Source organism: Bos mutus, chromosome 21, assembly GCF_027580195.1.
Source record: "Bos mutus isolate GX-2022 chromosome 21, NWIPB_WYAK_1.1, whole genome shotgun sequence".
NCBI lineage: Eukaryota > Metazoa > Chordata > Mammalia > Artiodactyla > Bovidae > Bos > Bos mutus.
The window spans coordinates 55,939,626-55,965,494 of NC_091637.1; the positions used below are offsets into that span (position 1 = coordinate 55,939,626).

The 25,869-nt window shown below is 38.6% G+C and overlaps 1 protein-coding gene across 3 annotated transcripts in view; it reads right to left on the reverse strand.

Moving 5' to 3' along the window:
- Nucleotides 1-25,869, reverse strand: part of ATXN3 (ataxin 3) — a 37,443-nt gene that overhangs the window by 4,449 nt on the left and 7,125 nt on the right. For 2 of the 3 annotated variants that reach the window (XM_070357865.1, XM_005910256.3), the window contains exons 5-10: nt 25,710-25,776; nt 22,957-23,044; nt 15,355-15,487; nt 14,840-15,006; nt 13,104-13,200; nt 4,993-5,090 (exon numbers count right to left, since the gene is read on the reverse strand). In XM_070357865.1, coding sequence (XP_070213966.1) covers nt 4,993-5,090; nt 13,104-13,200; nt 14,840-15,006; nt 15,355-15,487; nt 22,957-23,044; nt 25,710-25,776 — 650 coding nt within the window. Of the gene's footprint in view, nt 1-4,992; nt 5,091-11,381; nt 12,568-13,103; nt 13,201-14,839; nt 15,007-15,354; nt 15,488-22,956; nt 23,045-25,709; nt 25,777-25,869 lie in introns of those variants that run through there. The other variant, XM_070357866.1, reaches the window with a different exon arrangement.

The window sequence follows — 25,869 nt, forward strand, 5'->3', positions numbered from 1 at the left end:
CCCAGAATACTCCCTCGTGCTGTCTTCGTAGCCAGTTCCCAAGCCTTAGGTCTAGGCAACCACTGACATGGTTTCTGCCCTACAGTTCTGCCTTTTCCTGCATGTCAACACAAATGCAATCATGCATTGTGTATGCAACCTTTGAATATGGCATCTTCAACAAAAGCATTATGCTAAGGGAAAGAAAGTTTAACTTTGTGTCTGTCAATGATACATACATTACTGAAAAGTTTGTTTTGAGAAATAATTATTGATGCACAGGAAGGTGCAAAGATAGTTCAAAGAGGTCCTGTGTACACTGGCTAAATTTCACCTAATAATTAAATCTTATGTAACTACAGCTCAAACCTAAATCTGAATACTGACATTGGTATTTACAATGTTGTGCATAGTTCTATAGTATTTTGTCGTATGTGAAGATCTGTGTAACCACCACCACCACCACAATCCAGACTGAGAACTGTTACGGTACCACCAAAATCCCCCTTTTTATCCACACTCACTTCTCTTCCCTGCCCCCCGACATTCCTTAACTGCAGGCAACCGCTAACTGGCTTTCCATCTCTATCAATTTGTCATTTTTAGAATGCTACACACTTAGAATCCTACATATGAGATCTTTTGAGATCTATTTTTTTGTACTCAGCATAATGCCCTTGAGATACATCTAAGCTGCTACGTGTATCTACAACTGGTTTCTTTTTTTTAAAAAGTTAAAAAAAAAATTTTTTTTTTAATTCTTTTCGCCACACCACATGCCATGCAGGATCTCAGTTCCCTGACCAATGATCTAACCTGTGCCCCTAGGAGTGGAAGCACAGAAGTCTTAACCACTGAACCAGCAGTACACTTCCCGGTTTCTTTTTAATACTGAGACGTATCCGTGGGATGGATGTACTGCAGTTGGTTTAACCATTCACCTACTGTAGCACACTTGTTTTTTCCAGTTTTTATCATGACAAAGATGCTATGAGCATTCAAGTACAGGTTTTTGCATGGATAGAAGTTTTAATTTCTCTAGGATTAAATGGGAATATAACTGATGGCTGTATTGTCACTGTATATTCAGGTTTTATAGAAATTACCAAATTATTTTTCAGAGTGGCTGCACCAGTTCAAATGAAAGTTAAAAATCTTACCTCCCTTTACTTTCCTCTAATTATAATTGCCTTAAGTATTTCCTATATTTTACAGTAAAAACCAAATCAGTTATAATTCTTCCTGCAATCGTAAAACATATTTTAAAAAACTGAACAGGAGAGGCAAGTCTATTGTGTTTACATGTATTTTTATTCCTCCTAGTGTTCTTTTTAAGATTTATTTGGCTATGCTGTGTTTTAGTTGCAGCATGCAGGATCTTTTTTTTTTTGGTGGCACAGGGGGTATCTTTTACTTGCAGCATGGAAACTCTTAGTTGTGGCAGGTGGGATCCAGTTCCCCATTGTTGTTCACTCACTCAGTTGTGTCCGACTCTGCCATGCCATGGATTGCACCACACCAGGCTTCCCTGTCCTTCGCCATCTCCTGGAGTCCAGTCAAACCCATGCCCAATGAGTCAGTGAGGCCATCCAACCATCTCATTCTCTGTCATCCTCTATTCTTTCTGCCTTCAATCTTTCTCAGCACCAGGGTCTTCTCCAGTGAGTCAGCTCTTCGCATCAAGTGGCCAAAGTATTGGGGCTTCAGCTTCAGCATCTGTCCTTCCAATGAATATTCAGGGTTGATTTCCTTTATGCTTGACTGGTTTGATCTCCTTGTTGTACAAGGGACTCTCAAGAGTCTTCTCTAACACCACAGTTCAAAGGCATCAATTTTTTGGTGCTCAGCCTTTTTTATTGTCCAGTTCTCACATCTATGCATGACTACTGGAAAAATCATAGCTTTGATTATACAGACCTTTGTAAGCAAAGTAATATCTCTACTTTTTAATACACTGTCTAGGTTTTTTTACATTATTTTAGTTGGAGGATAATTACAATATTGTGGTGGTTTTTGCCACACATCGACATGAATCAGGGATGGTGCACATGTGTCCCCTCGTCCTGAACCCCCTTCTGACCTCTCTCCCCTATCCCATCCCTCTGGGTTGTCCCAGAGCACTAGTTTTGAGTACCCTGCTTCATGCACTGAACTTGCACTGGTCATCTATTTTTACCTATGGTAATATACATACTTCAATTCTGTTCTCTCAAAATCACCCCACTCTCGCCTTCTCCCACATAGTCCAAAAGCCTGTTCTTTACATGTGTCTCTTTTACTGCCTTGTATATAGGATCATCATTACTGTCTTTCTAAATTCCATATATATGCATTAATATACTGTACTGGTGTTTCTCTTTCTGACTTACTTTACTCTGTATAATAGGCTCCAGTTTCATCCAACTCATTAGAACTGACTCAAATGCATTCTTTTTTTATAGCTGTGTAACATCCCATTGTGTATATGTACCTCAACTTCCTTATCCGTTCGTCTGCTGATGGACATCTAGGTTGCTTCCATGTTCTAGCTATTGTAAAGTGCTGCAGTGAACACTGAGGTATATGTGTCTCTTTCAATTCTGGTTTCCTCATTGTGTATGCCTAACAGTGGAACTGCTGGGTCATATGGCAGTTCTACTTCCAGTTTTTTAAGGAATATCCATATTGTTCTCCTGGAGAAGGCAATGGCAACCCAGTCCAGCACTCTTGCCTGGAAAATCCCATGGACAGAGGAGCCTGGTAGGCTGCAGTTCATGGGGTTGTGAAGAGTCGGACACGACTGAGTGACTTCACGTTCACTTTTCAGTTTAATGCATTGGAGAAGGAAATGGCAACCCACTCCAGTGTTCTTGCCTGGAGAATCCTAGGGACGGCAGAGCCTGGCGGGCTGCAGTCTATGGGGTCGCACAGAGTCGGACACGACTAAAGTGACTTAGCATACTGTTCTCCATAGTAGGTGTACCAGTTTGCATTCCCACCAAGAGTGTAAGAGGGTTCCCTCTTCTCTACAACCTCCTCAGCATTTATTGTCTGTAGACTTTTTAATGGCAGCCATTCTGACTGGCATGAGATGGTACATTGTGGTTTTGATTTGCATTTCTCTGATAATGAGTGATGTTGAGCATCTTTTCATGTGTTTTTTAGCCCTCTGTATGTCTTCTTTGGAGAAATGTCTCTTTAGTTCTTTGGCCCACTTTTTGATTGGGTTGTTCATTTTTCTGGTATTGAGCTGCATGAGCTGCTTGTACATTTTTGAGATTAATTCTTTGTCAGTTGTTTTGTTTGCTATTATTTTCTCCCATTCTGAAGGCTTCCTTTTCACCTTGCTTATAGTTTCCTTAGTTGTGCAAAAACTTTCAGTTTAATTAGGTCCCATTTGTTTATTTTTGTTTTTATTTCCATTCCTCTGGAAGGTGGGTCATACAGGATCTTGCTGTGATTTATATCAGAGAGTGTCCTGCCTATGTTTTCCTCTAAGAGTTTTATAGTTTCCAGTCTTACATTTAGATCTTTAATTCATTTTGAGTTTATTTTTGTGTATGGTGTTAGAAAGTGTTCTAGTTTCATTCTTTCACAGGTGGCTGACCAGTTTTCCCAGCACCACTTGCTAAACAGATTGTCTTTTCTCCATTGTATATTTTTGCCTCCTTACAGGTTTCTCAGGAGACAGGTAATATGATCTGGTATCCCCATCTTTTTAATACTTTTCCACAATTTGCTGTGATCCCCACAGTCAAAGACTTTAACACAGTCAATCAAGCAGATGTTTTTCTGGAATTTCCTTGCTTTCTCTATGATCAATGACTCCACAGAGTAGGCTTTTCTTGGGGCAAAAAGAAAATCGAGGCTACTAACCACACTGTCTTTCCCTGGTCCTGAGCTTCCCAGCCAGTTTGTCTTCTCTCTGCCTTTCAGATTCGGCTTATATTTGCTTTATACAAAAGCCCAGGGTTGTTAGCTGTACTTAGCAGAATGTGTAAGAAAAAGTACCAGTTTATTCCTTTTTATTGCTAATAGTAGTCCTTTGTTTGGATTTAACAGTTTATGTGTCTATTCACCATCTGAAGAACAACCTTTAAGCAGCTTCCTGTTTGGGGCTATTATGAACAAATCATCTAGAGCATTCACAGTAAGTTTTTGTGTGAATCTAATTTTCTTTTCTCTTGGTTAGAAACTAGGAGTCGCACTACTGGATTCCATGGTTAAGTGTACATTTAAGTTTGTAAGAAAATACTAAACTGTTTTCCAGAGTTGTTGCACCATTTTACACTCCTACTAACAATGTATGAGAGTCCCAGTTGCTCTGATTCTTGCCTGCATTTGGTATTGTCAATTTAATTATTTTCTTAAGTCTTTCTTGCAAGTGTGTAATGGCATCTCATTGTGGGTTTAGTTTGCATTTCCCTAATGTCTAGTGATGTTCAGTGTATTTCCATGCCCAATTTTCATCCATATACCTGGTAAAGTGTTCAAATCCTTTGCGCATCTTTTTGAGTTGTTTTCTTAGTTTTGAGAGCTCTTTTTATGTCCTACTTACAAGTTCTTTGTTGGATACAGTTTATTTTTCACTCAGTTTCTACTACCAATAACTGGCCAACATTGAAGACCTATTTATTAAACCAAGGTCTAATAAGTAATTCTAGACTTCTACGTTGTAATGCAAACTACACTCAAGTGTTTTTAGTTTTCCAAGGAGTAAAATGAACTTATTTTCCACCTACTATTATTCATTATCTTTGAGAAACTTTGGGAAAATGTACCAATTACTGTGACATTGCAAGTACTATTTATAATTTTAAAGCAAAACATTCATTGACTGTTTTAAGGACACAAGTACATTAAGGAGTCAGCCAGCTCCTTAATCCAAGCAAGTTTAGTAGATTACAAATTCATTCAAGAATTTCAGTATAATGAAAGAGGAGAAAAAAGCCTACAAAGCCAAAAATCCCATGGAGCTTGTGTGTCAAAGAGAGCATGCAGGTGACAAACGTGATGTATGGTCGGGAGGCCTACCTAGATCACGGTCAGGTGCTTCGGAGCTTGTGCTCGACTTTTCACACAGATGTGTAAGCTGTCCTGGCGGAGCTGGTTGTTGCTGCTGCTGCTGCTGCCTGAAACATTCAAGAGTGAATGTACATTTAAAAAACAAAACCTAAGAATAAATATGCCATGAGAAAAACCATTCCCATGGAAAATAAATGGTTCCACAGAACAAAAGTGTCACTGGCTTGAACACCCCCAAAGAAGGCAAGAGCAATCATTCTGATGAAAACAAACTTATGATTACCAAAGGGTAAAAGTGGGGGGATAAATGAGGAGTTTGGGATTAATAGATATATATTACTATATATAAAATATATAACAAGCTCCTACTGTATAGCATAGTGAACTATATTCAATACCTTATAATAATCTATAATGGAAAAGAATCTGGAAAAGAATATATACATACATATATCTCAACAATTTTGATGTATACCTGAAGTTAACACATTATAAATCAACTACACTTCAATTTAAAAAAAAAAGAGCAATCAGTCTGACATAAATTACTGAAAAGCATCACAGTGCTGATCCTAGGAAACCTAGATAGAAAATTCACATTTATCAGACAAATTAACAGATAGGTATTTTCACCATAAAAATAACACATTGTACCAATGGAGTCACTGTTTTTATGCAAATAAAATAGTGACTCTGTGTTGGTTTACAGGTCCTTAATATTGTTAGAAGTCACTGAAAATAAGCACCTTTGAAAAGATAAAGCATCTCAAATTATGGGCAGATTAAAATGATCCTTCCATGGCTGGCTCCTTCCTATCATTCATATCTAGGCTTCAGTGTCTCCTCAGAGGCTTCCCTGGTGGCTCTGATGCTGAAGAATCTGCCTGGTAATGCAGGAGACCCAGATTTGATCCCCAGGTCAGGAAGATCCCTTGAAGGAGGAAATGGCAACCCACTCCAGTATTCTTGCCTGGTGAAGCCCATGGACACAGGGTATTTCCTGACTGTTTGAGCTAAAGCAGCCACCTTCCATTCTCACACTCTCATCTAATTTTCAGTATAAACTATCATCATCTGATATTCTTTTGCCTCTCTCCCCCTGCAGAATCACAAACTAACGAGAGCACAAAGCTTATCCTGCTTGTTTCTCCAGTACCTCACCTGTGCCTGCCACCAAATACTTTATGAATGACAGAAATGAAAACAACCATTTAAACTGCATCATCAAGTTTCACTAATACCTGCTGCATTAAAGTAAATTCTCCCTGTATTTTTTTTTTCAAAAGGAAAATCCATGTCATAACAACTCACACATTAAAACATTTAAACATGATGGTTATGATGTAAATAGGTAGGACGGTGTCTTTATACTCAGAAAATATACACTTAAGTTTTGAGAAATATAATGGGAAATTGTGTTTGTCAGTTATTCTAAAGTGGTTCAGGATGGAGGGTATAAGGAACTCTGAACTATTTCTGCTTTTACGTCAGTTTAAAATTACTTCATATACACACATATATATATATATGCTAAAAGTTTTTAAGAAACAAAACTTATAAACAGCCGACAATTTAAGTAAGAAGCTATAGTTTCAAAAAAATGCATAAAAGGATTTTTAAAGGAAGCCGAATTTTTTTATGAATACAAAATTCTTTAATGGGATAATGAATGATACTTTCTGGCTTTTTATCAACCTCACCCTCTGTATTTCTCTTTTTACTGTTTATTTTTTTATTGAAGGTTAATTGCTTTATAGAATTTTGTTTTCTGTCAAACCTCAACATGAATCAGCCATAGGTATACATATATCCCTTCCCTTTTTTATTTATATTATTATTTTTTTACAATATTGTAATGGTTTTGCCATACATCAACATGCATCCGCCATGGGTGTACACGTGTTCCCCATCCTGAACCCCCTTCTACCTTCCTCCCCATACCATCCCTCTGGGTCATCCCAGTGCACCAGCCCCAAGCTTCCTGTATCCTGCATCGAACCTGGACTGGAGACTCATTTCTTACATGATATTATACATGTTTTAATGCCATTCTCCCAAATCATCCCCCCCTCACCAAATAGAGTCCAAAAGACTGTTCTATACATCAGTGTCTCTTTTGCTATCTTGCATACAGGGTTGTTGTTACCATCTTTCTAAATTCCATATATATACGTTAGTATACTGTATTGGTGTTTTTCTTTCTGGCTTACTTCACTCTGTATAATAGGCTCCAGTTTCATCCACCTCATTAGAACTGATTCAAATGTATTCTTTTTAATGGCTGAGTAGTACTCCATTGTGTATATGTACCACAGCTTTCTTATCCATCTGCTGATGGACATCTAGGTTGCTTCCATGTCCTGGCTATTATAAACAGTGCTGCGATGAACACTGGGGTACACGTGTCTCTTTCCCTTCTGGTTTCCCCAGTGTGTATGCCCAGCAGTGGGATTGCTGGGTCGTATGGCAGTTCTATTTCCAGTTTTTTAAGGAATCTCCACACTGTTCTCCATAGTGGCTGTACTAGTTTGCATTCCCACCAACAGTGTAAGAGGGTTCCATATTTTCCACACCCTCTCCAGCATTTATTGCTTGTAGACTTTTGGATCGCAGCCATTCTGACTGGTGTGAAATGGTACCTCATTGTGGTTTTAATTTGCATATCTGATAATGAGTGATGTTGAGCATCTTTTCATGTGTTTGTTAGCCATCTGTATGTCTTCTTTGGAGAAATATCTGTTTAGGTCTCTTTCCCACTTTTTGATTGGGTTGTTTTTCTGGTATTGAGTTGTATGAGCTGCTTGTATATTTTGGAAATTAATCCTTTGTCAGTTGTTTGATTTGCTATTATTTTCTCTCATTCTGAAGGTTGTCTTTTCACCTTGCTTACAGTTTCCTTTGCTGTGCAAAAGCTTTTAAGTTTAATCAGGTCCCACTTCTTCACTTTTGTTTTTATTTCCATTATTCTAGGAGGTGGGTCATAGAGGATCTTGCTTTGATTTATGTCATCCAGTGTTCTGCCTATGTTTTACTGTAAGAGTTTTATAGTTTCTGGTCTTACATTTAGGTCTTTAATCCATTTTGACTTTATGTTTGTGTATGGTGTTAGGAAGTATCATAATTTCATTCTTCTACATGTAGCGTCCAGTTTTCCCAGCACCATTTACTGAAGAGGCTGTCTTTGGCCCATTGTATATTCTTGCCTCTTTTGTCAAAAATAAGGTACCCATAGGTGCATGGGTTTATTTCTGGGCTTTCTATCTTGTCCCATTGGTCTATATTTCTATTTTTGTGCCAGTACCATACTGTCTTGATGACTGTAGCTTTGTAGTATAATCTGAAGTCAGGAAGAGGCAGAATTTTTAAATGCCCAGTAACACAATAAGGCTTCCCTTGTAGCTCAGACGGTAAAGCATTTGCCTGCAATGCAGGACACCTAGTTCAATCCCTGGGTCGGGAAGATCCCCTGGAGAAGGAAATGGCTACCCACTCCAGTATTCTTACTTGGAAAATCCCATGGACAGGGGAGCCTGGTGGGCTACAATCCATGGGGTCACAAAGAGTCAGACATGACTGAGCAACTAACACATGCAACACTATAAAACAGAATAGAATAGCATGCTTTTTGCTAGGGCCCCTCTTAATCTTGTGTTTTAAATATGAGCAACGAGGCAAATTCAGCCAGCGGGACTTGCAGTTTTTCCCTGCTGGCCTCTGAGCCAGACACTGATGTATGCACAAGTTCTGGTGAGCACGGCCAACAAGGGACACATAGGCAGTGGGCTCCCACAAGCATACTCTGATTCTGGAATGTGACACGAAAAAGGCTGTGAGGTGGGAGGAATTCCTGGCGCATCGTCTCCACGCCCTCCTCCCCCTCCAAGAAAGTACTTCAGAATGCAAGGGAGTGATAGGTGAGACAGCGCCTTGGGAGAGATAACTCTCATTCTACTTCAAAGTGAGAAGTAAATCAACTGCCAGCCTTGAGAGTATTTTGACACCTTTCCTATGTGGGGACACTGTAAGATGGAACATGTTTAAACAGTAAATCAGCATCCTTTCCCCCTGTGCCTTCTAACATATCTTCAGCATGAGAAAGGCGGGAAAACTGAAAACTACACGTCCTAAGACTGTTTTCAAGCTAGGAGTCTGGCTACCAGTTAAACACATGCCCGAGACTTACACGGCAGAGGAGGTATAGTCATCTTCCTGCAGCTTTGGTGGGTCTCTGCTGGCAAGTAAAGCCATGGAGACACCAGTTCCACAATCCTGCTTCCTGGCAGCTGCAGTGGGGGCCAGACTGCAGGTTCCCATGTCTAGGCAACTGTGGTGGCAGCTCCCTGGTCCTAGGGTCACAGCTAAAGCAGTGTGTTTTTAAACTCGATATCCTGATTCCACTTTGTCCAAAGGAGGCTTGAGAGGGAGGGGATATATGTATATTTATGGCTGATTCACACTGTTGTACAGCAGAAACCAACACAACACTGTAAAGCAATTATCCTCCAGTTAAACATTTTAAAAAATCTCTAAGTAGTTTCTGTTTTTTAAGGTAGACTCTGATAAACTACATCACGCCACTAAAGTGGTAGTTCAAGTATTAGGTAATCAAAAAATCACAGTAACCCATGACTATGGAAACATTGGGTTTTCCTGGTGGCTCAGATGGTAAAGAATCTGCCTGCAATGCAGAGATCCAGGTTCAACCCCTGGGTCAGGAAGATTCCCCTGGAGAAGGGAATGGGTCCCTTGTTTCTCTCCTGGTTAAGAATCACTTTTTTAGTGACAGAAAGAACGAACCAGCATCATTTCAGAGTTACATCTGGAGAAGGCATTAATAATGCCAAGTGTATCCGTAGGCTACTTCACAGTTTACAAAACAGTTTTATACACATTGCCTCATTTGATGTTCATAATATGGGAGTTACAAAGGTTTTACAATGATATACCTGATAAAGTAGAATTTTGTTCAGGGTTCTATATGTACCATGGATTTGGAGATTACCACTGGGAAAAAATATCACAGCTATGAAAGTATCAGCTAAGAACACCTACTCATAAACTATAAATTTGTAACAGGTAGACATTCAACAGTATTTTCACGCTTAATCCATGAACACCATGGCTAAACTGTGGCTACTACATTAAGTATGAAGCTTCAAATACTCTACAGGAAAAAAAAAAAAAACCTATAAATTTCAATGAATAACAAATTAGTACCAGGGTAAGTATGGAAAAGATCAGAAGGAAGAAATGGCTCCACAGCCTTACAGCCAAGTTCTCCACAATACAAGCTATTGTGACAAGGACCCATCTAGGTTTAGTAATCAGGAATTCTAGTGAAAGGCAAAAATTAGTTTCTCAGCTCCTTCAATCATGAGTCCTACAAGATTCTGAACGCTAACCAAAGTTAAAAAGCAACCCCAAGAAGTTAGGTCTTAACTCTTCTCAGCAACAACTAACTGTGTAAAACATTCTCTAGGTCTACCCAAGTTACCACCAGTATTTTCAAAGTCAAACTCGGAGGTAGGGGATAGGAGGCTGAAGCTGGAACCATCGCTGTACTTTCTTACCCAATCAACTAACCCCGATCAGAAAGGAGACTCAGACATTTTTAAAAGGGTACAACATTGAATAAAACATCTGCAACAGTTATAGCTAGCATTCTGCTTGTTATAACTTAGTCATTATGAAATGTTAGTTACTGCATTATTCTTTGTAAATTTTAATTTACTGGAAGTTCTACATTTTTAATCCAAAAATCTTAAAGACTTTCTTTAATAAAAGAGGGATTTGTTTGTATACTTTAAAGATGGTTTCCTTTTCTTGGATGTACTTGTGAATTTAACAGTCTCTCTATAAAGTATGTCTATGTTTATTCTGGAAAAAACTAAAGTCTCAAAGAAGCATGGTAGAGGTATCACTTGGAATCTGTTTTGGAGAGCAGTTTAGAAATCTTTACCAAGGCTTTAAAAATGTTCCTGCATTTTAACTTAGTAATCTGAAATTTTCAGGATAAATAAAAGAAATGATGAGAGATGTGAGGCATAAAGTTAATACAAGGATTGCTCATTGCATTATTAATTATAATAGCAAAAATCAATAGGTTCATAAATTGTGATACAGACATTTTATGAACTACAACATAGCCTCTTGCAAAAAATATTTGCAATCATGGGAACATGTGATATACAATATACATGCATTTGTGTGAGTAGAAGTGTGACTGTCAAAACAATATCATTAGTTATTAATGGTAGGATTGTGTTTTTTTAGATTTAGATATCTTATGATAAATTTATCATAAGATAAATTTTCCAAAATATTATTTTTTATCTAGTTAAACACTGAAAGCTGTTTTTAGCACTGACTAGTTAGTTGATGATATTACAGAACTACAATTAATAATTATCATCTGATCTTTATTCTATTATTGTGTGACAAAAGCATTTGGTGATATTAAGAATAAACCATGTATTTTAGAGACAGACATGAAAATCAATACAGATGAAATATTATGATTTAGATTTATTACAAAATATCCCCACCCTGCAGGGGGGTGGGGGTGGGGGTGGGAACAAGAGTAAATAGCACGGGAGACAGGGGCATAAAAACCAAAATAGCCAATGTGCTGATATTTGTTATATGTGGGCAACAGATATATCAGGGTTCTTTATGCTAGTTTCTCTACTTGAACATAAATTTGAAGTTTATCATATTTAAAAAATAAAAAAGTTAATTTTAAAATTGTAAAGGGAGTGACAAGCACTAATAAGCACTATTTTGAGATTTTTATACAGAATTAAATCCATTAATCTATCACTGAATAAAGACTAGAAATATCTCACATTAAGAGGATGTCAGTTGATCAGAACTTTCCTTCATATACTTCTGAGTTGTGACTTAAAAAAAACAGAAAACAAGGTAAATATTATCTTCATTACACCATCCAATGTAAAATGCGCCAACATTTTAGATACAGCTAAAGTACTACCAATTATGATGTGTAAGAGTCTTCCGAATTGCAGAGATGTTGAAATGTGAAAATATGTGCATCTTAGAATTGATAAAATATAGTAAATAACAGGCCAGACTCAGCCACTGCCTTAGTTCTCTGAGCTGGGATCAGAGGATCTGAATATCTATTAGAGATCTTGTGATGGTAAGATGGAGTTTTATCTTTTAAAAAGAGAAAAGGGGATGAAGACCTGTGAATGATGGTTACTGGCAAGGATAACGATATGGGTGAAATTTCTATTTTGAGAGCACTTATACAGCTGGGCACAAAGTTAGGTCCTAGGAGCTGATGGTTGAGATTTACGGTTACTCTTATGCCCCCGATGCTGACAGGCCTGTGGTAGCCTCCCCTCTCCCCGGGTGTGGTAACAAGCAGAGCAGTTAAGCACCAGCTCTATTTGAGAGTGCGTTCTCCTATGATAAATGGTGTTTTTCCTATTAATTGACCAAACTTTGTAGGGTTAGTCAGATAACCAAGAAGATATTCAAAGGACCACAGGGTTTTGTTCTTGCCTTGATCCAATTCCATTCTTCTTTTGATGACTGAAATTTTACACGGCTTCCTTCACCCTATTTCATGAAAATTTAATTAGTGCTGAGGCAAAGTTTTCTCCTAAAACTATATTTGATTTCAGTTTATTAGCTACAAATTTTTTAAAACTACATTCAAATGTTCATAGGGGCAGGCTAGTGCCTGCCAGTCTTTTAAAAAAGGAGAAAATTCTAAATAAATGGTTAAATCAAAGCTGCTGCTGCTGCTAAGTCGCTTCAGTCGTGTCCAATTCTGTGCGACCCCATAGACGGCAGCCCACCAGGCTTCCCCATCCCTGGGATTCTCCAGGCAAGAACACTGGAGTGGGTTGCCATTTCCTTCTCCAATGCATCAAAGTGAAAAGTGAAAGTGAAGTCGCTCAGTCATGTCCAACTCTTAGCGACACCATGGACTGCAGCCGATCAGGCTCCTCCGTCCATGGATTTTCCAGGCAAGAGTACTGGAGTGGGGTGCCATTGCCTTCTCCGAGGTCAAAGCTATATGTATACAAATAGACAAAATAGCCAAAGTAAATATAAAATATGCAGTTTTAATATGGTACCAACTACTTTACTTTTCAAAGTAGGCTTCTCTTCTCTTCCGTAGCTCTTCTGAAGTAGGATGTGAACCCGATGTCTGTGGGATATCTTGACATCTATTTCTGGAAGTACCTGAAAACCAAATAAAACACAACAAAAAGCAGTTTTATTTACCAAGTCATGACGTGTTTATACTTAGGAGCTTTCAAAGCTTTTTTGAAGGAGCTTTCAGAAAGTTTTCTTCTCAAAACTACTCTGCACCATTCTGTAAATGTAAGAAAGGCTCTGAAAGGTTTGGGGAAAATCAGAATAAGGTAGTTCAACCGAACCAGTGTCCACTGCGACCAAACCCACTACCGTTTGTGACACAGTGGCCATGAGGCAAGTTCAGTGACCATCTGGTAGGAGAAATAGCTAGCACCACACTCGCTTGCTCTTTACTTATTAGAAATGAATCTATACTTTTTAATAATAAATTAATTTATTTATTTGGCTGCATTGAGTCAGCTACGGCACGTGGGATCTTCCTTGCACCCTGGGGGATCTTTGCTTGAGGCACACAGGCCCTCTTAGTTGTAGTGCTTGCGGGCTTAGTTGCTCTGAGACATGTGGGATTTCAGTTCCTTGACCAAGGATCGAACCCATGTCCCCTGCTTTGCAAGGAGGATTCTTAACCAATGTACCACCAGGGAAGTCCCAGAAATCAATCTACATTTTCAAAGGCACAGAATTCCTAGAAGTAACTTAAAGTGGATGATTGTAAAATAAACCCACTCTGTATATTCCTCTATCTTCAAACATCTGGATACTGACATAACTTAGGTATGTTTCCGTGTTCTTACTAAATTATTGCTCCAATCAGATTCTGCACAAATTGTGAAATAACATGGGAAGAAGAATAAAGTACACAAAAATATCTAGAACTAATAAGGCTGTGTCTGTCCACCACTGGGCTAACCTAGCACGACTCTGCTAATCCAAAATGGGCCTGGGCACCATACAGAGTACTCAGACGTGGCCAGGAGGCATGAGCAGTTCAGGATAAAATATAGCATAAAAAGGATAAACTTCATATTAACAGAAACTCAATTTTATTTAGATACTTAAAGAATTCAACTGATGAGTAATTTCATTAGAAACTAGAAGGCAAATTCACATTAGACAAAAATAAAACAATCCCCCCAAAAAAGAAAACTCGTCACACTTTTTAAGTAAGCCCCTTTGAGCAACGTCCCAGACTTTTCCCTCCACTTGGATTCCCTGGGGTGGGAGGAGGGTGGGAGTGGGTGGGGGAAGAAGTGTGGTGGGCTAAAAGAGTAAGCCCACCAAAGTAAGCTTAAGCTAAAAGTTCTACAGCCATTAAGTTTTAGAGTTTTGTAAAATCAATGTATAGTCTCTGTCCAGATCTTTCTTCATAGCCACTAGAATGCATTTAAATAGCTGGTCTGAGCAAGGGTCCACTGACCTCGCAATGATTAGCTCCGTTTAGTACTGTGTTTGCACAGTATTATAACCAAACTGAATGACCAGAAATAAAAATATAACTAGTCCTAATATAACACAAGTCATAAAAAGTTATATGTATTAAATAATATCCAAAAGTTATTTGTATTAAATAATATCTAAAAAATAACTGATTATACATAGCTACTGCTTCTGCAGTGACTGTCAAAGAACTTCTACCAGTAGTTTATTAATTTCCAGAAGAACTAAAAATGATCTAAATCAATTGCTTCAACAACAAATAAAATAAGTGTTAGAATGTCCATACCTTGCATACTGAGCTGAATGGCCCTGCGGAGATCAGCTTCTTCATCTTCCATGTCAATTTCTTGGCGACTTAGTGCCAGAGCCCTCTGCAATTCCTCCTCATCCTCATCTAACATTCCTGTCCCATCATTTACTTCTAAGACGTGTTCTAGATCTGTTTTCTGGACTCTAAAGAATAAAAGCACAAATAATAACTGCAGACCATTCTTCTATTTTAGCTATAACATAGAGACATTTATAAACCAAAGATGTTTATGTAAGTTGAAAACTTACACATTTTTTTTACAGATAACGTCTAATAATACGAAGGTCCTATTGTGATATGAATTTGTGTTGGGAAGTATACTTAAATAATTCAGAGTTGATCCAAGGTTAAACCAATAAGCTACACTTAAACAGAAAGGTCTAAAAAAACCCCACCAACAATAAAAGGACCACATCTTCAATGTAAGCATGTAAATTTAATTCTTGTAATGAAATACTATCATATACCCCACACTGCAGGCTCAGCTTTACCTCTGTTCTTTAAGTTGTGCTAATTCTTCTCCAATAAGTTTTGGTCGATGCATCTGTTGGACCCTGATCATCTGTAGAAGTTGGTCAGCTTCACAATCTGGCAGATCACCCTTAACAACAAATATAGAGTAACCTAAAAAAAAAGGCAAAAATTATCTACAACAGCTAGCAAGTGATTCAAAATTGATTGAAAATGATAGCAGAGAGGCAGCACAACAGCGGGAAGACCACAAACCAAGGAGTGAGGAAGACCTGGGTTCAAATCATGGTTCTTACACTTACCAGTGGGGTGGTCCAGGACAAATTACGTAAGGTCTTTACGCCTCACTTTCATATATATAAATTTCTTCAATTGGTCTTAGTTGGATCTTTCGTTGTGGCATGTGGGCTTAGCTGCTCGGTGGCATGTGGGATCTTATTAATAGTTTCCCAACCAGGAATCAAACCCATGTCCCCTTCATTGCAAGGCAAATTCTTAACCACTGGACAACTAGGAAGTCCCTCTAAGCCTCTTCACCTGTAAAATGGGAATATCCATCTCACAGAGTGACTATGAGAAGTATTTGAATCTGAAAAGGGCTCTAATTAAGTAAGAACATGGAAACATACCTAATTTATGCTTAATAATTTGTGCAGAATCTGACTGGGGCAATAATTAAGTACGAGGCTTCCCTGGTGGCTCAGCTGGTAAAGAATCTGCCTGCAATGTGGGAAACCTAGGTTCAATCCCTGGGTTAGGAAGATCCCCTGGAGAAGGGAACGACTACCCACTCCAGTATTCTGGCCTGGAGCATTCCATGGACTGTATAGTCCACGGGGTTGCAAAGAGTTGGACACGACTGAGCAACTTTACTTTCACTTTTCATGGAAATATACTTAAAACATACTAAAACAGTGCTTGACCAAGTAGTTTACTCCCTAAGTGACAACAGAGAGGCAAGGAAAGGACTGAGAAAGAGCAAGGAGTGTGCACTCAGACAGCCGGGTTTTAGTGTCCTGGCTCTTGTGTTTCCTAACTGCCTCTGTTGATCACTTTACCCCTCTATGTCTTGATTTCTTCAACTGTTAAACAGATTTTGCTGTACCTTCTGCTGTTTGAGGACACAATCAGAGGATGTGTGTAAAAATCTGCAATATGGGTAAAATGAGTCATCTGTGGGAATAGCTGACCCTGACACATACCCTTCCTAACTGAAAACAGGACCTGGAAAGCCAATACCTTAAATTCTAGTCAAGGTGCTGAAGATGTGGTTCATGTAATTTTTGAATTAATACAATTCTGGAAAGCCAAGGTTTTCCCAGCTGGATACTCCATACAACAGCTGAATAAGGGTGGGCTATACCTGAGTCATTTTGGTCAATTTTTGTTTTTCTACCATAAATTTTCTTCAACTTTGGTGCTTATTATAGATATTCTTCATGAGCATTAATAGAAAATGAAATAAAAAAAGATTAAAAGGCCTATTAACGGAAAAAACTCAAGAGTAAATCATAATACACGTAACACTCTTTTTCACAAGGACAACTATACTCAGAATTCAGATGGTTGAACAGGCTTTATGCCAGTAAAACTGTTTCCTAGGTTGTGGATACACTATGCTAGCTCCCCATGCTGTTCCATGAACAGCATCATGAAGGGCAGAAACTGCTTTACAGAGGTGACATTGCGAGGATCTTGGGTTTTATGCAAGATCAGATTTCATTCTAAGTGTGCTAGGAAGCCACTGAAGGGGAAGAGTGAAAGTATGCCACAGTGTGCATTATATTTAAAAAGAGCACTCTAGGCTGCCTTCTCAATGTAACATATAGGAACCATATGCAAGAAGAGTGGGGCTTATGAAAATGGAAAGTCTGAGGGACAGCAAGTGTGGGGAGAAAAAAAAGAGTCTTTTGTAAACATATTGAGATTGAAATGCTTTCTGGACTTCTGAGTGGAGATGAGAAAGTTAGGGGTTTGGTGTTCGGGGTAGATGTCTCGGCAAAAGATAAAAGTCTAAGGAATTACTGGCGGATGGACTTTACTTAGAGATGATATTTAAAATAATGGGATAGCACACAGTCAAGAAGTTGTCCAAGACTGACTCTGGGTCACTTCATTAGTTAGGGATTAAAGAGTAGGATCCACAAAAGGCATCTGAAAGCAGGAGCCAATATGATATGAAGCAAACTAGAGCACAGTGGCTTGGAAGAATAGTACAGACAGTATTTCAAAAAGGGAAGACATAGTTAGGAATAAAGGTTTTAGGCATAAAAGAAAAGAGATAGAAGTATATAAAATCAAAGACGTTATAACATAATGATTCTACATGTAAACTGGAGAGACTTACATGACAGCCAACCTACTAGCAATAAGCATATCAGTGCACAGACTGTGCTCTCAAATCACCATTACTAAAGGGAAGGAAACACACAAGACTGAAAATTCTTATTATATGACCTAAAAAGGGCTTCAAAAGGCTAGAGTGGTCATTTCAAAAGCTTGAGAGTCAAGTTCAAAAGGTTCCCACTCATCCAAGATGTGACAATATTGAGTATCAACAGTAATTATAAGAGGCTAAAACATATGAACTATGGTTTACTTCGGCTGTGCTGGGTCTTCGTCGCTGCTTGGCCTTTTCTCTAGTTTGGGCGGGGAGGCTACTCTCTAGTTGTGGTGTGCACACTTCTCATTGCAGTGGCTTCTTTTGTTCTGGAGAACCAGCTCTAGAGCATGGGCTATAGAGTAGTTGCAGCTCATGGGCTCAGTAGTTGTGGTTCCAAGTCCAGACCATAGACTCAATAGTTGTGGCACACAGGCTTAGCTATTCCATGGCATGTGGGACTTTCCTGGACCAGGGATGGAACCCGTGTCTCCTGCACTGGCAGGTAGATTCTTTATGACTGAGCCACCAGGGAAGCCCTGAACTATGATTTTAACAGATTAGTTTACAATGACACTACAGAAACAAACCAACTGGTTACCTTTGGAGACAAGATACTATGACCAAATATTTAAAACTGATAAAAGGCAAGAAATATTTATCCTGCTTTTTCTATATGAACTATATACTTCAAGATAACCAAACAGTTGATGAAGGAAAGTCTATCTGTATAGAAGTCCTCCAGCTAATAAATGAAGAAATGATGGAAATCTAATTAATGGAATAACAGACTAGGCATTTATTATTAGCAGCTACTCAAATCACAAAAAGAGAGACAACTGGACCTTAAGTGCCACACCATCCATGAAGTCTTCTATCCTCCCAAAATCAACTTACATCTGATCAAGTCTCTAGATCTAAGGACCAGTCTATTGCTCATCAAGGGCTCAGAGGAAAAAAAAAGGATGCAACAAGCAAAATCCAGAATGTGAGAAACAGAACAAATGACCCATTTTCTTCAAAAGAATAAGGAAAAAAATAAAGAGAAGAAACCAATAGATAGGTTTTAGAGACACAGCAATCCAATGCAATCAAAGACCCTTATTTCAACCTGGTTTAACTATATTAAAAAAAAGAAGAATCAAAAAGGAGATTAGAGGACTTCCCTGGTGGCCCAGGGCTAAAGAATTCACCTGCCAATGCAGGGGACATAGGTTCACTCTCTGGTCCAGGAAGTTTCCACATGCCATGGGGCAACTGAGCCCATGTGCCACAACGCCTGTGCCCACATGCCCTAGGGCCTGTGCTCTGCAACAAGGGAAGCCACTGCAGTGAGAACGGCCCACAATGTAACTAGAGAGCAGCACCCGCTCACCACAAAGCGAAAGCCTGTAAGTAGCAGTGAGCCCAGCACATCCAAAAGCAAATGAATGAATACATTTTAAAAGACTACTGAGAAATTTAATTCTTAGGTAGGATGACAAGGAGTCTCCTCCCCAGGAGGAGAAAGGGGTCCGGGGTGCTTGAGGAGGTGAAAGGGACAAACATTTTTTCCTATATTCCTTTGTCTTAGTCACATAAGACTTATTTTTCCCCCTTAAACTCTGAGTTGTTATGACAACAATCTATTTTGCCTAAGACTAACTTTCTTTAGTCTCATTTGCACTCATCTCACACGCTAGCAAAGTAATGTTCAAAATTCTCCAAGCCAGGTTTCAACAGTATGTGAACTGTTAACTTCTAGATGCTCAAGCTGGATTTAGAAAAGGCAGAGGAACCAGAGATCAAATTGCCAACATCCACTGGATCATCGAAAAAGCAAAAGAGCTCCAGAAAAACATCTATTTCTGCTTTATTGACTATGCCAAAGCCTTTGACTGTGTGGATCACAACAAACTGTGGAACATTCTTAAAGAGATGGGAATACCAGACCACCTGACCTGTATGCAAGGTTTCTCAGATTCCTGAGAAATATGTATGCAAGTAAGAAGCAAAGGTTAGAACTGGACATGGAACAACAGACTGGTTCCAAATTGGGAAAGGAGTACATCAAGACTGTATATTGTCACCCTGCTTATTTAACTTATATGCAGAGTACATCATGTGAAAAGCCGGGCTGGATGAAGCACAAGCTGGAATCAAGATTCCTGGGAGAAATATCAATAACCTCAGATATGCAGATGACACCACTCTTATGGCAGAAAGTGAAGAGGAACTACAGAGCCTCTTGATGAAAGTGAAAGAGAAGAATGAAAAAGCTGACTTAAAACAGCATCCAAAAAACCAAGATCATGGCATCCAGTCCCATTACTTCATGGCAATTGGAGAAATAGTGGAAACAGTGACGGTCTTTATTTTTTTTGGCTCCAAAATCACTGCAGATGGTGACTGTAGCCATGAAATTAAAAGATGCTTGCTCCTTAGAAGAAAAGCTATGACCAACCTAGATAGCATATTTAAAGGCAGAGACATTACTTTGCCAACAAAGGTCCATCTAGTCAAAGCTATGGTGTTTCCAGTACTCATGAATGGATGTGAGAGTTGGACTATAAAGAAAGCTGAGTGCCAAAGAATTGATGCTTTTGAACTGTGGTAGTGTTGGAAAAGACTCTTGCGAGTCCCTTGGACTGCAAAGAGATCCAACCAGTCAGTCCTAAAGGAAATCAGTCCTGAATATTCACTGAAAGGACTGATGCTGAAGCTGAAACTCCAATAGTTTGGCCACCTGATGTGAATAACTGACTCACTGGAAAAGACCCTTGATGCTGGGAAAGATTGAAGGCAGGAGGAGAAGGGGACAACAGAGCATGAGATGGTTGGATGGCATCACTGACTCGATGGACATGAGTTTGAGCAAACTCCGACAGGGAAGCCTGGTGTGCCGCAGGCCATGGGGTCGCAAAGAGTCAGACACCACTGAGCAACTGAACTGACTAAAGACTAACGATGGGGCACTCTCTGCCCTCTTCTGCTGTCTATGTCAGAAGCTTTCCCTATCCCTTTTCCACGGTCATAAAACTTTTACCACAGGAAGCTCTGAGTGCCTAAAGCCTCATCTGTGGTCCTGATGCTAAATTATCTTCTTTGGAGATAACGAACAGGAAATACTGTTCACCTAAGCGATCACTGCTCTTAAAAAAAAAAAACAAACAACAGGCAATGAGAGATTTGAGTTGGCTAGTTGGTGCTATTAAAGAATTGTAATTAAATGTTTATATGTCATTAGGGTATTGTGGTTATATGTATATTTTTAAAGAGTCTTTGCTTTTAAATATTTTAATTAAAAAAATCTACAAAGATGATGATAAGATGATGAGTATTTTCTTAGAATAAACTGGAAAGAGAAGTGGGTAGGGTATAGGTAAAACAAGACTGGCCATGAGATATTTGTTGAGGTTGGGCGAAGGGTACATGTGGGTCCATCACATTTGTTTTCTATACTTTTATACCTGTTTGAAACTTTTGATAAGAAAATTTTGTTTCATTCTCTTTAAAGGAGGGTATATAAACTATACTCTCAAAAAAGATGATGTCAAGAAAGACTGAGAACTGAATACTGGCATTGGCAAAGTGGAGGTCACCGGAGACACTGAGAAGAGGCTTTTCAGTGACATGTTGGTTATCACAGTGTTGCTGCAACGAGTTCACGCACAGGAGACAATACACTAGAGATGACTCTAAGGAGAAAGTAAAAATGGGAGACGGCTGGAGTTTCCTGGCATTAAAAGAAGTTTTTTCTTTTTAATCAATGGAGAGAAAGAGCTTATTTCTCTACAGTAGGAATAATAAAAGAGGGAACCCACATAGGAGAGTAGAGCAACAAAAGCAGAAGCAGATCCTGAGTACGTGGGCGGAGCTGAGATCTAGCCCCAGAGTGGAGACACTGGACTTGGTTAAGAGCAGGAAACAGCTCATCTACTCTCATAGGCTGAAAGCACAGGAAGAGAGCATCAGGGTGATGATCTGCTGATAGAAGAACAAGGAGGTTCTCTTTTAATTGCTCCTGTTTTCATAGCAGAATATAAAGGACAGCCATAAGCTAGAAGTCAGGAAAGAGGAGGGGATGGTGAGAGGTCTGAAGGGAGAAGCTGTGCAATCATCATCCTGGGAAGTGGTAGGTGAGCTTACTGCAAGAATATGGTAGGGATATCAACTATCACTGAAGGCTCATTTGAAATTCGTGATCCTAAATTTAAAGCAAAATTGATCATATTTTATACTGCATCTTTAACCATGCTCAACTGCTCTGATGGAGGAGGACTGGACAAGTCCAAGATTGGATTTTAACCAGGGTTTGGATTTTTGTCATAAAAGTATGATAGAGGGAGAAAGAGAAAGGAGCTGAGAAGCACAACACTGTGTTATAATGATAATCACTGAATGATAATGAATTATAATGATGATTACAGAAAACAGGTGTAAGGAAATAAGGACCTAAGGGGAATGTTTAGGCTTGTAATAGGGTTTAAAGAATTGTTACAAAGGAAAAAAACAGAGAATACGGTATAAAGACAGGAGACAAAAGTCTAAGAATAGGACGCTTATAATTAGAATTTGAAGGTACAGTTATTAGTAATGGCAAGCAAGAGTGAAAAAAAAAGATCTTTGAAAGTAAGAAGCAAGAGATTGGATTGGACTGATTTTTTACGTAGAAATTACCAAGAATGATGAAAAGAGTTGAAGCAGAGCCATGATAGTGAGTCAGATCCTAAATCTTCAATGGAAAAGGAGGAAGATCAGACTTCAAAAGACTGCAAAAGAGTGAGAGGTAGACTCTAGTGATATATATTTCAAAGGAGCTGCAGTTTTTAGGAAAGAAGAGTGACCTAGAAGGGGTAAGGATGAACAAGAATACCTAAGCCTCCCCTTGGCTCTATGGTATGTGGCGTCTGGAAGACAAAAAAGCTAGAACATAGAAGGTCTGCAAAGGAATCAGCCTCATTAGGGGAGGGCCAGGTGTCAGCAAGAATGCCAAAAGAGCAGGATGATTCAAATCACAGCCTAAAGCTCACCATGTAAAACAAAGATTATTTCCCTGCCTCTGCCACAAAAGCATTATTGTTACACTTACTTCTACAAAGATGGTTTTATTTAGCTACACTTACTTCTAAAGAGAAGGTTTTATTTAGCCACACTCACTTCTGTTGAGACAGTTGCTACACATTTGCTATACTCACTTCTAGTGAGACAGTGTCATTTAGCTACTTCAAAAGATAACATAAAATGTTCAGTCTTTACTTACCTTCCTGTTGTAACTGAGCCAAGAAAAGTGCAAGGTATGTGTCTGATATTAATTCTGGACCCGTCAAAAGAGAATTCAAGTTGAACCACTGGAAAACAAATTGTCAATATTTAAGTTAGTGCACATTGTAAGTAATAAGTTTAGCATGCTATGAATTGATATACCCCATCTAAACTTAGTAAGAGTGTTTAAACACTGAAAACATGTCAAATTAAGATTTTTAAAAAGTAATTAAATCATACAATTTTTAAAAACTGAAATAAAATGTTGCAATTTTATCACTATTAAATGTTTTAAAAGTTTGCTTTAAGCCATAAACTTTAAATCCCCCCTTCAAAAAAGAAAAGAAATTGATAGTATTTTGAAGTATCCTTATTGTAGCCATAATTAAATCTTTTCCAAAGGAACAGTACAACAAAACCCTGTACAAAACCCTATACAAAAAACAATGTAATGTGATTACATTATATTGATGTGGAAGAAAAATGACAACTACCAAGTATTTCCACTGCTGCTAATTTTGGTCAAAATATTTTAATTGTGAGAAAGCTAGACATTCCAGGATGGAGAAGGTATTGGAGAAGGAAATGGCAACCCACTCCAGTGTTCTTGCCTGGAGAATCCCAGGGATGGGGGAGCCTGGTGGGCTGCCATCTATGGGGTCGCACAGAGTCGGACACGACTGTGGCGACTTAGCAGCAGCAGCAGCAGACCACTACTTCGTGGAACTGACATCGTTTATTCACTGTTTCTCGCGGATCCTAATTTAACCCACAAGACACAGCAGTTTCAGAAGTTATTGTCAGCATCATCACCAGATGCTTTTTGTGAATTTTACCAGAGATGATAATATTTTTCTCATTTTTTTCTTTATACAGGGGCCTCAAGACAAGAGTCTATAGTGAAAAATACAATTTTAATCAAAAATATAAATTAGAACCAAAGATGATAAGCCATAATTTGACATTTCCAGCACACCATTCCCTTCTCCAGGGGATCTTCCCAACCCAGGGATAGAACCCAGGTCTCCTGTACGGCAGGTAGATTCTTTACCATCTGAGTTACCAGGGAAGCTGAGTTTGTCTAAGATAATGTGAAATGCATAAGTTCAATTCTGAAGAAATAAAATTTACAAAATTTCTCAAAATAATAATGTAAGTTTACATGCAAATTAATACAAAGGAATTCCAGAGTTTAAGACTTTAGATCTTGAAAGTGAAGAAGAGCTGATCACATTTTTTAATATTTAAATAAAACCCCTAGGTTAAACACACTTGGGAGAGTTCTGCCTTGGTTTTTCCCAGAGTTGATTCCTACCTGGGTGGGTCTCTCCTGCACCAAACCACACTTACTTACTAGCCCTTTGCCACCCAGGAAGGACCATTTAAGATGAAGCTGCTTCTAAGCAGCAAACTTAAAATAGCAGGGCTTTCGTTTTAGAATTATCTTGTATTGATTTAACTCAATGTACTCTTTCCTGATTTCCTTTTCTGTTTCATATTAGCTTGTTTAAAAAAAAAAAAAGCTGTATTTAAGTGTACTTGAAATGTAGTAAACTGCACATATATTAAATGTACAATTTGAAGTTTTAACGTATGTATATACCCATGAAATCATCACCACCACCAAGAGAGTGAACACTTTTGTCACTGCCAAGTCTCCTGTGCCCCTCGTAATCCTCATCCATTGCTCCTTGCCGCCCTCATCCAGGCAACCACTGTCATTATAGATTAGTTTACATTTTCTATGCTTTTATATAAATGGAACACTATAGTGAGCCCCTGGTGGCTCAGACATTAAAGAGTCTGCCTGCAGTATGGGAGACTCGGGTTCGATCCCTGTGTTGGGAGATCCCCTGGAGAACGAAATGGCAACCCACTCCAGTATTCCTGCCTGGAGAATCTCAGAGACGGAGGAGCCTGGCAGGCCACACAGCCCATGAGGTTGCACAGAGTCAGATACAACTGAGCAACTTCACTTTCTTCTTTTCTTTTCTATGGAATATAGTATTTTGTGTCTAGTTTCTTTGACTCAGCATAATTAATTTGAGATTCATCCACATTGTTGCATGTATCAATAATTCATTCTTTTTCATTAATCTGTTTTCAGTAACCCTCTTTCAAAGAATCAAAATTCTGAGAAAAAGGACATTAAAAGTTGTCTCAAAAATGGTACTGGGTGATGGACAGGGAGGCCTGGTGTGCTGCGATTCATGGGGTCGCAAAGAGTCGGACACGACTGAGCGACTGATCTGATCTGATACCAAGATCACCGGTAATTATTTTTAAAAATAACACTTTTGGTACTTTTCTTGATCTTATAAAAGCCTTGCTCAATGCTCAAGACACATTCCATTTTTTTTTAATAGAAATGATTTATGTAGACACATGTATTACATGGCATTTGGAATGTGAATAACCTTGTTAAGCTAAAGCAAACATGGCTGAAAATTTTTATTCATACCGGACACTATTTCAGGCTTTGTGACACTGCTATGCTTAATGCAAACCTATGAAAAATAGAATTTAGCTGACAGAACATCTTTCTCACATAAAAACTTACTTATGTCTAAATATGGCTGTCTTGTCTTAAATAGAGAATTTTACTTATGTCCTATCTATCTAGATTGTAACCAGGCCACAAGTACACATTACTGGTGTGTTTCTTCATCTTTAAGGCACCAATCCCTTACACTTTAGTTGCAAATGAGGTACAGAATGAGAAAAAAGACAGATAAGGAGGAGAAGCGTTACCTGTTTTCCTAATTTTCTAACTGTAAACCAGTGTTCTTTATAGTTGCATATAAATGATCTTTCATTTCTAGAAACAGGAAAAAGCACATATGCAATATTAAGTTGAAATATTAGAATCATATTCATTTAGTTTGTCAATTAGAAAATACTATACAAAACC